The sequence below is a fragment of the Entelurus aequoreus genome, linkage group LG07, assembly GCF_033978785.1.
Source record: "Entelurus aequoreus isolate RoL-2023_Sb linkage group LG07, RoL_Eaeq_v1.1, whole genome shotgun sequence".
NCBI classification, from domain to species: Eukaryota; Metazoa; Chordata; class Actinopteri; order Syngnathiformes; family Syngnathidae; genus Entelurus; species Entelurus aequoreus.
The window spans coordinates 79561379-79577701 of record NC_084737.1 but is presented as its reverse complement, the minus strand read 5'-3'; the positions used below and the strand labels follow the sequence as shown (position 1 = coordinate 79577701).

Genomic DNA, 16323 nt, shown 5'->3' with positions numbered 1-16323 from the left:
CAGGTTGCCAATTCCTCAGAATTTTCAACAAATTTGAAGTGTTTTGTCCAGAGGATTATTTGAAATGTGTACGTTTTCAGAATGTGCTTGTTCTATTTTCTATGAAGTTGTCTTTATTTTGAAGTTACCATGATTTTACCATTCCGGCCCACTTGGGAATAGATTTTCCTCCATGCGGCCCCTGAGCTAAAATGAGTTTGACACCCCTGGTTTACAGTTTTTTCCAATTGCTTACACACTAAGTTTTGACCGAATCGTGTCATTTTGCAAATAATCTAGGAATCAAAAACATTTAATGTTGTGTTTGGAAAAGTGTGTAAACACACAGTTAGTAAAATTGTGTGTTAGCAAATGGAAAAAAACTATAATTATTTGCAGTTTGCAGCATCATTGTTGAGCAGTTCCTGAAAAGATTACAGGATATTTTTACTTTCTCTTTAGGTCCTTACATATAGGTCCACTTCAAAGTAAACAATGACGATTGCTGTGGATTTGCCAATATAGTTTGTCAAGTTACAGCAATCATTCATCACACATGCTAAAAAGGCCGGGCAAAATGCCCCAAACATGTGATTTCTTATAGTAAAATAGGGGTTTTTACAAATGTGTTTTGTATTTATCACTGTTGTGGGTAACTCACTCCAATAGTGTCTTATCATTTGAAGTCTGTGTGAGTGAGATGACAATAAAACTGCATTTTTACAAATGCTTGCTTTATTTTGATGAATGGGCATATGTTTTGACCAAAGTGTGTCATTTTGCAAATAATCTAGGGATTAAGAAAATGGAATGTGGTGTTTGGAAAAGTGTGTAAATCCTTTTGAAAAAAGACAACACAGTTATTAAAATTGTGTGTAAGCAAATGGAAAAAACTGTAAATATTTGCAGTTTGCAGCATCATTGTTGAGCAGAAAAGATTACAGGATATTTTTACTTTCTCTTTAGGTCCTTACATATAGTCCTACTTCAAAGTAAACAATGACGATTGCTATGGATTTGCCAATATATTTTGTCAAGTTACAGCAATCATTCATGACATATGCTAAAAAGGTCAGGCAAAAATGCCCCAAACATGTGATTTCTTATAGTAAAATAGGGGTTTTTACAAATGTGTTTTGTATTCATCACTTTTGTGGGTAACTCACTCCAATAGTGTCTTATCATTTGAAGTCTGTGTGAGTGAGATGACAATAAAACTGCATTTTTACAAATGCTTGCTTTATTTTAATGAATGGGCATATGTTTTGACTGAAGTGTGTCATTTTGCAAATAATCTAGGAATTAAGAAAATGTAATGTGGTGTTTGGAAAAGTGTGTAAATCCTTTTGAAACAAGACAACACAGTTAGTAAAATTGTCTGTAAGCAAATGGAAAAAATTGTAATCATTCATCGCGTATGCTAAAAAGGTCGGGCAAAATGCCCCAAACATGTGATTTCTTATAGTAAAATAGTTTTTTTTACAAATGTGTTTTGTATTCATCACTGTTGTGGGTAACTCACTCCAATAGTGTCTTATCATTTGAAGTTTGTGTGAGTGAGATGACAATAAAACTGCATTTTTACAAACGCTTGTTTTATTTTGATGAATGGGCATATGTTTTGACTGAAGTGTGTCATTTTGCAAATAATCTAGGAATTAAGAAAATGGAATGTGGTGTTTGGAAAAGTGTGTAAATCCTTTTGAAAAAAGACAACGCAGTTATTAAAATTGTGTGTAAGCAAATGAAAAAAACTGTAAATATTTGCAGTTTGCAGCATCATTGTTGAGCAGAAAAGATTACAGGATATTTTTTACTTTCTCTTTAGGTCTTTACATATGCCCACTTCCAAGTAAACAATGACGATTACTGTGGATTTCCCAATATATTTTGTCAAGTTACAGTAAAAGGGGTTTTTACAAATGTGTTTTGTATTCATCACTGTTGTGGGTAACTCACTCCAATAGTGTCTTATCATTTGAAGTCTGTGTGAGTGAGATGACAATAAAATTGCATTTTTACAAATGCTTGCTTTATTTTGATGAATATGTGTTTTACATTTTTATATATTACATATGTTATGTTTTATATATGTTTTTTTATATTATTTTGATGAATGGGCATACGTTTTGACCGAATTGTGTCATTTTGCAAATAATCTAGGAATTAAAAAAATGGAATGTGGTGTTTGGAAAAGTGTGTAAATCCTTTTGAAAAAAAGACAACACAATTAGTAAAATTGTGTGTAAGCAAATGAAAAAAATAGTAATCATTCATCACGTATGCTAAAAAGGTCAGGCAAAAATGCCCCAAACATGTGATTTCTTATATTAAAATAGCTTTTTTTTATTACAAATGTGTTTTGTATTCATCACTGTTGTGGGTAACTCACTCCAATAGTGTCTTATCATTTGAAGTCTGTGTGAGTGAGATGACAATAAAACTGCATTTTTACAAACGCTTGCTTTATTTTGATAAATGGGCATATGTTTTGACTGAAGTGTGTCATTTTGCAAATAATCTAGGAATTAAGAAAATGGAATGTTGTGTTTGGAAAAGTGTGTAAATCCTTTTGAAAAAAGACAACGCAGTTATTAAAATTGTGTGTAAGCAAATGAAAAAAACTGTAATCATTCATCACGTATGCTAAAAAGGTCAGGCAAAAATGCCCCAAACATGTGATTTCTTATAGTAAAATAGTTTTTTGTTTTTAAATGTGTTTTGTATTTATCACTGTTGTGGGTAACTCACTCCAATAGTGTCTTATCATTTGAAGTCTGTGTGAGTGAGATGACAATAAAACTGCATTTTTACAAACGCTTGCTTTATTTTGATAAATGGGCATATGTTTTGACTGAAGTGTGTCATTTTGCAAATAATCTAGGAATTAAGAAAATGGAATGTTGTGTTTGGAAAAGTGTGTAAATCCTTTTGAAACAAGACAACACAGTTAGTAAAATTGTGTGTAAGCAAATGAAAAAAATAGTAATCATTCATCACGTATGCTAAAAAGGTCGGGCAAAATGCCCCAAACATGTGATTTCTTATAGTAAAATAGTTTTTTTTACAAATGTGTTTTGTATTTATCACTGTTGTGGGTGACTTTTCATTTGAAGTCTGTGAGATGACAATAAAACTGCATTTTCACAAATGCTTGCTTTATTTTGATGAATGGGCATATGTTTTGACCAAAGTGTGTCATTTTGCAAATAATCTAGGAATAAAGAAAATTGAATGTTGTGTTTGGAAAAGTGTGTAAATCCTTTTGAAAAAAGACACAGTTAGTAAAAAAAGTGTTTTTAAGCAAATGGAAAAACCTGTAATCATTCATCACGTATGCTAAAAAGGTCGGGCAAAAATGCCCCAAACATGTGATTTCTTATGGTAAAATAGGGGTTTTTACAAAGGTGTTTTGTATTTATCACTGTTGTGGGTAACTCACTCCAATAGTGTCTTATCATTTGAAGTCTGTGTGAGTGAGATGACAATAAAACTGCATTTTTACAAACGCTTGCCTTATTTTAATGAATGGGCATATGTTTTGACAGAAGTGTGTCATTTTGCAAATAATCTAGGAATCAAGAAAATGTAATGTTGTGTTTGGAAAAGTGTGTAAATCCTTTTGAAACAAGACAACACAGTTAGTAAAATTGTGTGTTAGCAAATGGAAAAAAACTATAATTATTTGCAGTTTGCAGCATCATTGTTGAGCAGTTCCTGAAAAGATTACAGGATATTTTTACTTTCTCTTTAGGTCCTTACATATAGACCTACTTCAAAGTAAACAATGACGATTGCTGTGGATTTGCCAATATATTTTGTCAAGTTACAGTAATCATTCATCACGTATGCTAAAAAGGCCGGGCAAAATGCCCCAAACATGTGATTTCTTATAGTAAAATAGGGTTTTTTACAAATGTGTTTTGTATTTATCACTGTTGTGGGTAACTCACTCCAATAGTGTCTTATCATTTGAAGTCTGTGTGAGTGAGATGACAATAAAACTGCATTTTTACAAACGCTTGCTTTATTTTTGATGAATGGGCATATGTTTTGACCAAAGTGTGTCATTTTGCAAATAATCTAGGGATTAAGAAAATGGAATGTGGTGTTTGGAAAAGTGTGTAAATCCTTTTGAAAAAAGACAACACAGTTAGTAAAATTGTGTGTAAGCAAATGGAAAAAATTGTAATCATTCATCGCGTATGCTAAAAAGGTCGGGCAAAATGCCCCAAACATGTGATTTCTTATAGTAAAATAGGGGTTTTTACAAATGTGTTTTGTATTTATCACTGTTGTGGGTAACTCACTCCAATAGTGTCTTATCATTTGAAGTCTGTGTGAGTGAGATGACAATAAAACTGCATTTTTACAAACGCTTGCTTTATTTTGATGAATGGGCATATGTTTTGACTGAAGTGTGTCATTTTGCAAATAATCTAGGAATAAATAAAATGGAATATGGTGTTTGGAAAAGTGTGTAAATCCTTTTGAAAAAGACAACACAGTTATTAAAATTGTCTGTAAGCAACTGGAAAAAACTGTAAATATTTGCAGTTTGCAGCATCATTGTTGAGCAGAAAACATTACAGGATATTTTTACTTTCTCTTTAGGTCCTTACATATAGGCCCACTTCCAAGTAAACAATGACGATTGCTATGAATTTGCCAATATATTTTGTCAAGTTACAGTAATCATTCATCACGTATGCTAAAAAGGTCAGGCAAAAATGCCCCAAACATGTGATTTCTTATAGTAAAATAGGGTTTTTTACAAATGTGTTTTGTATTCATCACTGTTGTGGGTAACTCACTCCAATAGTGTCTTATCATTTGAAGTCTGTGTGAGTGAGATGACAATAAAACTGCATTTTTACAAACGCTTGCTTTATTTTGATGAATGGGCATATGTTTTGACCAAAGTGTGTCATTTTGCAAATAATCTAGGAATCAAAAAAATTTAATGTGTGTAAATCCTTTTGAAAAAAGACAACACAGTTAGTAACATTGTGTGTAAGCAAATGGAAAAAACTGTAATCATTCATCAACAATGCTAAAAAGGTTGGGCAAAAATGCCCCAAACATGTGATTTCTTATAGTAAAATAGGGCTTTTTACAAATGTGTTTTGTATTCATCACTGTTGTGGGTAACTCACTCCAATAGTGTCTTATCATTTGAGGTCCGGTGGCCATGGATGAAGTGCTGGCTGTCCAGAGTTGGGACCCGGGGTGGACCACTAGCCTGTGCATCGGTTGGGGACATCTCTGCACTGCTGACCCGTCTCCGCTCGGGATGGTCTCCTGCTGGCCCCACTATGGACTGGACTCTCACTATTATGTTAGATCCACTATGGACTGGACTTTCACAATATTATGCTAGACCCACTCGACGTCCATTGCATCCGGTCTCCCCTAGAGGGCGGGGGGTCACCCACATCTGCTGTCCTCTCCAAGGTTTCTTATAGTCATTCACATTGACATCCCACTGGGTTGTGAGTTTTTCCTTTCCCTTATGTGGGCTCTGAACCGAGGATGTCGTTGTGGCTTGTGCAGCCCTTTGAGACACTTGTAATTTAGGGCTATATAAATAAACATTGATTGATTGATGAAGTCTGTGTGAGTGAGATGACAATAAAACTGCATTTTTACAAATGCTTGCTTTATTTTGATGAATGGGCATGTTTTTTACATTTGTATATGTTATATGTTTTATATATGTTGTACATATGTTTTTTTATATTATTTTTGATGAATGGGCATATGTTTTTTACATTTTTATATGTTATATGTTTTACATATGTTTTTTTATATTATTTTTGATGAATGGGCATATGTTTTGACCGAATTGTGTCATTTTGCAAATAATCTAGGAATGAAAAAAATGGAATGTGGTGTTTGGAAAAGTGTGTAAATCCTTTTGAAAAAAAGACAACACAATTAGTAAAATTGTGTGTAAGCAAATGGTAAAAAAAAAATTGTAAATAAACACATGCTGGCTTCAAATGAAGGATAAGCGATGCGGTTGAAACAATAGACCACCAGGTGGCGCTGTCCTGTGCAGAAAAATATACCTGAGACTTTGTTGACGCAACATGCACACCTGTAAATACATAAGCGAAATGCAGTGCGGGGGTTTTTTCTTTCCAGACTTATTTTCTTGTCATAATATGACATCTTTACGTTGCACATTAAACGGGGCCACGATTCTCTCACTGGCCCTTTAATTGGAGAGGCGATGTTCACAACTTCAAGCACCCATAACAAGCTCAGCGATCCTCCCCCCTGTTGGATTATTGAACAGGCGCTCAGTCCCATGTCGCCATCTGCCAAGAGGAGGAAAAATACTCTCGGAAGCACATGAGACGACTTAGTTATTGGACAACAAACTGGCGGAAGGAATACTCCCAAATAGCAGGCGTAAAAGGAAAAAAAAAATAACTCGTTGCTGTGCGTCATGCACCCAGAAAGAAACCTAGTCCTAAATGTGACGCGTTCCCAAAGCGTCTATTCGCGGTGAACTCATCGGACTCAAGTGCATCGGAGGCGGGCAGGAGGGCAGGAGGGAGGCGGGCAGGAGGGCAGGAGGGCAGGAGGGGCCGGGGTCATGGTGGTGGAAGGGGAGCGGACGCTGCTGGCCGCCAGGCAGGGCGACGTGCAGACTCTCAAAGTGCAATTAGCGGCGAAGGCGCTCACCAACGACGTGAAGGACGCGCTGGGGGCCTCGCCGGCGCACCACGCAGCGCGGGCGGGCAAGCTGGCTTGTCTGCGGTTCTTAGTGGAGGAGGCCGGGCTGCCGGGTCACTGTCTGGCCAACAACGGGGCAAGTCCGGCGCACGACGCAGCAGCCACCGGCAACCTGGCGTGCTTGCAGTGGCTGCTGACCCACGGTGGATGTCGGCCACAGGTGAGTGTACAACTCTCAAACTTAAGAATAAAAGCTTTTTATCAACGTTCTTAAGTCTAAGAATCACTCCTATTCTCCACGATATTTAAGAGACCTTCAGAGGTGTCTTAAGTGGTTAGGAGTTGCCAGCAGGGGATGGCACTGAGGCGAGAGAGACGTGCGCGAACTTTCAGGGAACGGAACAATGTTTTGTTTTTTTTTGATGACGAGCAGCTGATCAAACGGTATCGTTTAGACAGAGCGGATATTATTTTTGTCACAGATTTAATACTTTTCGATTCCTTGTTGATTTCTGCATGTGTCTGCAGTGGGCTAGTATATAGAGAGCCAGCCACACCAGTTTCAAATTAGTTGCCTAATTAATGAATTGGAAAGAAAATGTTATGACAGTAGCGTATGTGTGTGGCCGTGAGGTGAGTGACGTCAGTGAGTGTGTGGGCGATAGAAGAGAGGGAGCGGTAGCGTGAGTGCCGGCGGGGACTAGTTTGTTTTGTATTATTTTGTAGTTTATTGTCAAAATATACACTCCCATTGTCCACTTAAATATTTCCAAGATATTTCTTTATTCTTAGACAAGGGATTCCCTTCCGTGATTGGTCATTTCTATGGACACAGAAATGACGTCACCTAAAATTGCGTTTACGGCACATAGTAATGTCGTAATTCAGCTCTGAGTGTGACACTTAAGATTCAGTCCTACACTTCGCTGAAAGTGTGAGTAAGACGCTTGATAACTAACTTTTAAGTGCAGCTTTCAGCGAAGAATTTATTTACTCTTAAGTCAACTCTTAGCAGACTTCTTAGGAGTAATTCTAAGAAGCTTGATAAGTACGGCCCCAGATCTTTGGTTAAAAATAGAACAAGCACATTCTGAAATTGCACAAATCATAATGTTGTTGTTGTTTTTTTTACCTGTTGCGGTTAATAGTATATATACCGTATTTGTCGTTCAAGTACCTTGGAGTCTTGTTCACGAGTGAGGGAAGAGTGGATCGTGAGATCGACAGGCGGATCGGTGCGGCGTCTTCAGTAATGCGGACGCTGTATCGATCCGTTGTGGTGAAGAAGGAGCTGAGCCGGAAGGCAAAGCTCTCAATTTACCGGTCGATCTACGTTCCCATCCTCACCTATGGTCATGAGCTTTGGGTTATGACCGAAAGGACAAGATCACGGGTACAAGCGGCCGAAATGAGTTTCCTCCGCCGGGTGGCGGGGCTCTCCCTTAGAGATAGGGTGAGAAGCTCTGCCATCCGGGGGGAACTCAAAGTAAAGCCGCTGCTCCTCCACATGGAGAGGAGCCAGTTGAGGTGGTTCGGGCATCTGGTCAGGATGCCACCTGAACGCCTCCCTAGGGAGGTGTTTAGGGCACGTCCGACCGGTAGGAGGCCACGGGGAAGACCCAGGACACGTTGGGAAGACTATGTCTCCCGGCTGGCCTGGGAACGCCTCGGGATCCCCCGGGAAGAGCTGGACCAAGTGGCTGGGGAGAGGGAAGTCTTGGTTTCCCTGCTTAGGCTGCTGCCCCCGCGACCCGACCTCAGATAAGCGGAAGAAGATGGATGGATGGATGGATGGATTAGTTAACTCATTGGTGTTAATTTTCAATCTATCAAGATACAAAAATCATATCAAAATCAAATTAAAGTAGGTTATTAACCTATTATTAACCTGCTCAGTGGCCTAGTGGTTAGAGTGTCCGCCCTGGGATCGCTAGGTTGTGAGTTCAAACCCCGGCCGAGTCGTACCAAAGACTATAAAAATGGGACCCATTACCTCCCTGCTTCACTGTAAAAAAAAAAAAAAAAAGTTGAGAAAACGCAAATTTTCAAGGCAACATTATGCAACAAGATTTTTGCGTTTTCTCAACTTTTGACTATTATTGTTGACTTAACTAAGATTTACAAGTTGAGATAAGAGTTATGTGACATATGACATATGTGACATATGACATATATGAGACATATGACATATATGTGACATATGACATAACTCTTATCTCAACTTGTAAATCTTAGTTGAGTCAACAATAATAGTCAAAAGTTGAGAAAACGCAAAAATCTTGTTGCATCATGCTGCCTTGAAAATTTGCGTTTTCTCAACTTTTTTTTTTTTTTACAGTGTTGGCACTCAGCATCACCAAAATTATTCCTGGGCGCGGCCACCGCTGCTGCTCACTGCTCCCGTCATCTCCCAGGGGGTGAACAAGGGGATGGGTCAAATGCAGAGGACACATTTCACCACACTTAGTGTGTGTGTGTGACAATCATTGCTACTTTAACTTGAACTTATTTATGTAGTTTGATCATTTTCCTCGACTGATTGCGACGTCCATTGGACACATTTAGAACAGCTGTTTCTTTCATTCAAAAATTTCAGCTTCATTTTTATACTTAGCAAACTCATCCCGCGGGCCGGATAAAACCTGTTCGCGGGCCTGATCCGGCCCTCGGGCCGTACATTTGACACTCCTGATATAACAGTTCTAGGGTGGATGTCGGCCAGAGGTGAGCATATAACACAGGGGTGTCAAACTCATTTTAGACCGGGGGGCCCACATGGAGAAAAATCTACTCCCAAGTGGGCCGGACTAGTAAGATCACGGCACGATAACTTAAAAATAAAGACAACTCTAGATCTTTGTTTAAAAATAGAACAAGCACATTCTGAAATTGCACAAATCATAGTGTTGTTGTTTTTTTACCTGTCGTGGTTAATAATATATATACTTTATTTGTCGTTATTTTTTATATTTTCTGAATAAATTGTGTGATATGTTCATCAGTCAACTCATTGGTGTTAATTTTCAATCCATCAAGATACAAAAATTATATCAAAATCAAATTGCAGTATGTTATTAACCTATTATTAACCTACTCAGTGGCCTAGTGGTTAGAGGAGTGGTTCTTAACCTGGGTTCGATCGAACCCTAGGGGTTCGGTGAGTCGGGCTCAGGGGTTCGGCGGAGGTCAAGACACACCTGACTCATCGTGTAAATAAAAACTTCTCCCTATCGGCGTATTACGGATACGGCGACAGCAGAAGTCACACTGATTTGCAGGTGTGTAATTTGTTGTGAGTTTATGCACTGTGTTGGTTTTGTTCTTTGAACAAGGTGATGTTCATGCACGGTTCATGGTAACACTTTAGTATGGGGAACATATTCACCATTAATTAGTTGCTTATTAACATGCAAATTAGTAACATATTGGCTCTTAACTAGTCATTATTAAGTACTTATTAATGCCTTATTCGGCATGGCCTTATTATAACCCTAACCCTCTAACCCTGGCCCTAACCCTCTAACCCTAACCCTAACCAAATAACTCTAAATTAAGTCTTTGTTACTAAGAATATGTTCCCCTAGTGTCCAAAAAACTCAAAATTAAGTCTTTGTTACATAGAATATGTTCCCCATACTAAAGTGTTACCAAAAACATATAACTTTGTCTTGAATTTGAAAAAAAACAACATTTTATTTTTCACTAAAGAAGGGTTCGGTGAATGCGCATATGAAACTGGTGGGGTTCGGTACCTCCAACAAGGTTAAGAACCACTGGGTTAGAGTGTCTGCCCTGAGATGGGTAGGTTGTGAGTTCAAACCCCGGCCGAGTCATACCAGAGACTATAAAAATGGGACCCATTACCTCCCTGCTTGGCACTCAGCATCAAGGGTTGGAATTGGGGGTTAAATCACCAAGAATGATTGCCGGGCGCGGCCACCGCTGCTGCCCACTGCTCCCCTCACCTCCCAGGGGGTGAACAATGGGATGTGTCAAATGCAGAGGACACATTTCACCACACCTAGTGTGTGTGTGACATCCAGTGGACACATTTAGAACAGCTGTTTCTTTCATTCAAAAATTTCAGGTTAATTTTTCTACTTAGCAAACTCATTCCGCGGGCCGGATAAAACCTGTTCGCGGGCCTGATCCGGCCCTCGGGCCGTACGTTTGACACCCCTGATATAACAGTTCCAGCATCATATGACTGGATGTGTTATACTTACACCAGTGGTTCTCAAACAATTTGACCAAGTACAGCTTCAGACAAAACTTTGGCTCTCCAAGTACCACTTTAATGACCACCATTAAAATGCACTAGCGTAGTAGGCCTAAATATTCATTAAAACAAGGCAGAGATTTTATTTCAGAAGTATATTTAATACTTACACTACCGTTCAAAAGTTTGGGGTCACATTGAAATGTCCTTATTTTTGAAGGAAAAGCACTGTACTTTTCATTGAAGATAACTTTAAACTAGTCTTAACTTGAAAGAAATACACTCTATACATTGCTAATGTGGTAAATGACTATTCTAGCTGCAAATGTCTGCTTTTTGGTGCAATATCTACATAGGTGTATAGAGGCCCATTTCCAGCAACTATCACTCCAGTGTTCTAATGGTACAATGTGTTTGCTCATTGGCTCAGAAGGCTAATTGATGATTAGAAAACCCTTGTGCAATCATGTTCACACATCTGAAAACAGTTGAGCTCGTTACAGAAGCTACAAAACTGACCTTCCTTTGAGCAGATTGAGTTTCTGGAGCATCACATTTGTGGGGTCAATTAAACGCTCAAAATGGCCAGAAAAAGAGAACTTTCATCTGAAACTCGACAGTCTATTCTTGTTCTTAGAAATGAAGGCTATTCCACAAAATTGTTTGGGTGACCCCAAACTTTTGAACGATAGTGTACATTACAGTTTGAATAGTAAAACTTTGTTTGAGTAAAGGAAAATAAAACACTACTGTAATCAAGTGGTTCTTTGGCGTACCACGACATGGAGGCCGCGTACCACTAGTGGTACATGTACCACAGTTGGAGAATAAATGATTTACACTAGGGGTACACAAACTACGGCCCGTGGGCCAGATCCGGCCCGCCAGCGTCCAAAATCCGGGCCCTGGGAAGTCCCAAGTTAAAACGTTTTTTTTAATTTTTAAATTTTTTTTTAATCTGTCCTTTCTAATCCATTTTCTACTGCTTGTTACTCTCAGTGTCTCCTAGCCGCTCAAGCAAATCATATTGAATTTTTTTAACCCTATGCGGCCCCCGAGTCAAAAAGTTTGGGGACCCCTGATTTAAACTAAATGTCAGGGCTATTCTACTTAACTGTTCTAGGGGCCACTTTTCCATAGAGCTAAAGACCAGGTGCTGGACTTCTCCCTTCACTATTATTCTTATTTCGAGAACCATGCATCTTTCTCTGCAGAGGGCTTTTTTTCTTCATCTATTTCATTGGTCAGAGTTAGAAATGACATTAAAAAATGTCCTATTATGCAAAAAACCCAAGTTTCCACTGCAGTGGACGCTGGACTGTAGGAGGTACACATTTGAATGCAAGGATCTGCCAATGTCAGGTCCTTTATACTTCAGGAGCACTCTATAATTTTTGTGGGGGGGCCAATCTGATGTAATTCCCCGGCCGGATGTGGCCCCTAGGCCACCAGTTGGATAGCTTAAATTACTATGGTGTGTAATCTTATATTCACACAAAACTCCATTTTAGGCTATCAACTTGCATATGTAAATTATTGATTAAATTGCGTTCATACACATGTTCTGGTGCGGTTTGTCTGGTCAAATGCAAAAAGGAGAAATATTTAAGAGAACATGCATTGTAAGTGCTGTCTCTCTGCTCTTTACCTCTGTGTGTGACAACACCCCTCTTTAAAAGTATATTTTAGAAGCTTTTAGTCAAATCCAAGCTGGTAAATATAGAGAGGAAGAATGAAATAACCATACGAACAGTATTTAACCCAGTAGACGGCATTTTGGTGTGGATTATTTGATTTACCGTATTTTACTTATGTACGTATGTCACGAAAGGGACAGGGAAAGAGAAATGGGGGCAGCACGGTGGTACAGGGGTTAGTACGTTGGGTTCGATCCTGGGCTCGGAGTTTGCATGTTCTCCCCGTGACTGCGTGGGTTACCTCCGGGTACTCCGGCTTCCTCCCACCTCCAAAGACATGCACCTGGGGATAGGCTCCTCCCACCTCCAAAGACATGCACCTGGGGATAGGTTGACTGGCAACACTAAATTGGCCCTAGTGTGTGAATGTGAGTGTGAATGTTGTCTGTCTATCTGTGTTGGCCCTGCCATGAGCTGGCGACTTGTCCAGGGTGTACCGTAAGGGACAAGCGTTAGAAAATGGATGGATGGATGTCAAGAAAGCTGCCAAAAAAGGATTTAATTTCCTGCATATACAGTAGTATACCTCAATTTACAATTGGTTCAGAGCCCTTAACTCAAAATACTTGTATCTCAAATCAATATCTCCTTTTGAAATTAATTGAACACCGCCGTTTTGACATGTACAAACGTAACATGTCTTTTATAAAGAGAAACATGTTTTTAGATAAGGAATATTGTATAAAAACAACACAATATAATGTACTTTAAAAACTACAGTATAGTTTTTGAAGTTATGTAATATTAATGTACAGTATTTACCTCGGACAGTGCACTTCAACGGTATCTCCTTCCAGCGGCTTTTCCGTCAAACAGACTACCTGCAGCTTCTCTATATTTTCATGAATAAATGTCCGCCTTTGAGATAATATTTTAAACATCCTTAGCTGGCGTTAGACTCGTTCTGCGTCAGTATGGTGCAGACTAGCAGTGATACGCTCAAATTAACTAACATTTCTGCTTGCAATTTAAAGCATAACAATTAACAAAGGCTCCTAATTAGTCTGCTGACGTATGCAGTAACATATTGTGTCATTTATCATTCTATTATTTTGTCAAAATTATTAAGGACAAGTGGTAGAAAATGAATTATTAATCTACTTGTTCATTTACTGTTAATATCTGGTTATTTTCTCTTTTAACATGTTCTATCTACACTTCTGTTCAAATGTAATAATCACTTATTCTTCTGTTGTTAGATACTTTACATTATAGTTTTGGATGATACCACAAATTTGGGTATCAATCCGATACCAAGTATTTACAGTATCATACATTGGTCCTGTTCAAAGTCCTCATGTGTCCAGGGACATATTTCCTGAGTTTATAAACATAATATGAATTTAAAAAAAACGAAATAAGATTTTGTGATGCTAAAAAATATCGATGTAATCATAGTAGTATCGATTAGATACGCTCCTGGACTTAGTATCATTACAGTGGATGTTAGGTGTAAATCTACCAATGGCGTTTGTTTATATCAGGGGTGTCCAAAGTGCGGCCCGGGGGCCATTTGCGGCCCGCAGCTAATTGCTTACCGGCCCGCCACACATTCTGGAAATACTATTGTAAAAATTAAAAAAAAACATTAAAAAAAGTGGAATGAGGTGAAATCTAACGAGAAAAAGTTGCAATGTTGACACAAAAGCTGCCATGCAGGCTGTTTTTTTTTTCTTTTGTCTTTCTTCATTTTTCTTTTTTTGCCAGTGCTCAAAAAAAAAAAAAAAGACAAAAAATCCATGTTATAATGAATTATTTTCAGTGCTCCAATTACTTCAAATATTTCACTTTAAAATGTTTTATGTGGTAAATATTGCATATATTGTGTAGTAGCCATATAAAAACATCAAAGTTTTCTTTGACAAAAGCGCATAAAACAAACAAAATAATAGTTCCAGCATAAAGTTGACAGATATATCTGAAGTTGATCTCGTAATTTAAGTGTTGAAAGTAAAAGAAAAACCTAATAAAAATGTATCACTTTATGAGTGGGGCATCTTTTGGATCCCAAATATATTTAGTGATTTTTTATTTATCTTTTCACTGTGATTACTCAAAAATATGAAAGAAATAAAATCAATGGTGTCCTGCATTATTGATCTTTTAGGGCTCTAATTACTAAATACTGCATATTTCAGTTTTACTATAAAAAAAACTAAGTTCTTTTTGACAGAAAAGACATAAAACATTTTTTTAATTTGTATTACTTTAAATCAACTTGAAGTTGATATAGAGATTTACTGTAAGCGTTAAATAATAAAAAAAAGATAATAATCTGACTTATTTTTAACATTTTAATGACTGAGACCCTTTATAGTCCCTGGGACCCCTAAAGGTAAAATAAATAAAAAATGCATATATTTTGTTATGGTTTGAAAATGAAAAATATCAAAATGGCCCCCACATGCTTTAATTTTTCCGTGCGCGGCCCTCAGTGGAAAAAGTTTGGACAACCCCTGGTTTATATTGTAGCGTCTGGGAAGAGTTGGTGCTGCAGGGAATTCTGGGAATTTGTTCTGTAGTGTTTATGTTGTGTAGCAGTGCAAATATTATCCCAAAATATGTTTGTCATTGTTGTTTAGTGTGGTTTCACTATATGGCACATGTTTATGACAGTGTTGGTGTTGTTCATACGGCCACCCCTAGTCTGACATGTATGGATGTTGACTAAGTATGCACTTCATTCACTTGTGTGTAGTGTGTTCAAAGTCAAAATTCAATGATCGGACATAGTGAAATTGTGTCTTGATTTCATTGACTTTAGATCATTAAAAACATATCCAATATTTTGACACCAGTGCGCTGCGGTATGTAGTCCTACGGCAGAGGTGTCCAAAGTGCGGCCCGGGGGCTATTTGCGGCCCGCAGCTAATCGTTTACCGGCCCCCCACACATTCTGCAAAAATTGCAAAATTGATAGTATTGCAAAAATAGTGGAATGAGGTGAAATGTAACGAGAAAACGTTGCAACGTTGACCCAAAACTGCCATGCAGGCTGTTTTTTTTTCTTTTGTCTTTGATTATTTTTATTTTTTTTGCCATTGCTCGAAAAAAAAAAAAAAAAAAAGACAAAAAATCTATGTTACAATGAATTATTACTTAAAAAATGTCACTTTAAAATGTTTTATGTGGAAAAAATATTGCATATATTGTGTGGTTGCCATATAAAAACATCAAAGTTTTATTTGACAAAAGAGCATAAAACAAACAAAATAATAGTTCAAACGTAAAATGGACAGATATATCTGAAGTTGATCTCGTAATTTAAGTGTGAAAAGTAAAAAAAAAACTAATAAAAATGTATCACTTCATGAGTGGGAGACCTTTTGGATCCCAAATATATTTAGTGGGATTTTATTTAACTCTTCACTGTGATTGCTCAAAAATATGAAATAATTCAAATCAATGGTGTCCTGCATTATTGATCTTTTAGGGCTCTAATTACTAAATACTGCATATTTCAGTTTTACTATAAAAAACAAAGTTGTCTTTGACAGAAAAGGCATAAAACCTGTTTGTTTTTTATACTTGATATCAACCTGAAGTTGATATAGTGATATACTGTAAAAAATAATAATAATAATTTGACTTATTTTTAACATTTTAATGACTGAGACCCTTAACCCTTGACTGGTCCCCGGGAGCCCTAAAGGTTAAAAAAAAAAAATCTATACATTTTGTTATGGTTTGAAAATGGAAAATATCAAAATGGCCCCCGTATGCTTACATTTTTCCGTGTGTGGC

The 16323-nt window shown here is 37.6% G+C and overlaps 1 protein-coding gene across 3 annotated transcripts in view; it reads left to right on the top strand.

The window, feature by feature from the left end:
• The first annotated feature begins 6568 nt into the window (after positions 1 to 6568).
• espn (espin) overlaps positions 6569 to 16323 on the top strand; it is a 98350-nt gene continuing 88595 nt past the window's right edge. For all 3 annotated transcript variants that reach the window (XM_062054592.1, XM_062054591.1, XM_062054593.1), the window contains exon 1: positions 6569 to 6883. In XM_062054592.1, coding sequence (XP_061910576.1) covers positions 6584 to 6883 — 300 coding nt within the window. In that variant the 5' untranslated portion in view covers positions 6569 to 6583. The remainder of the gene's footprint in view (positions 6884 to 16323) is intronic.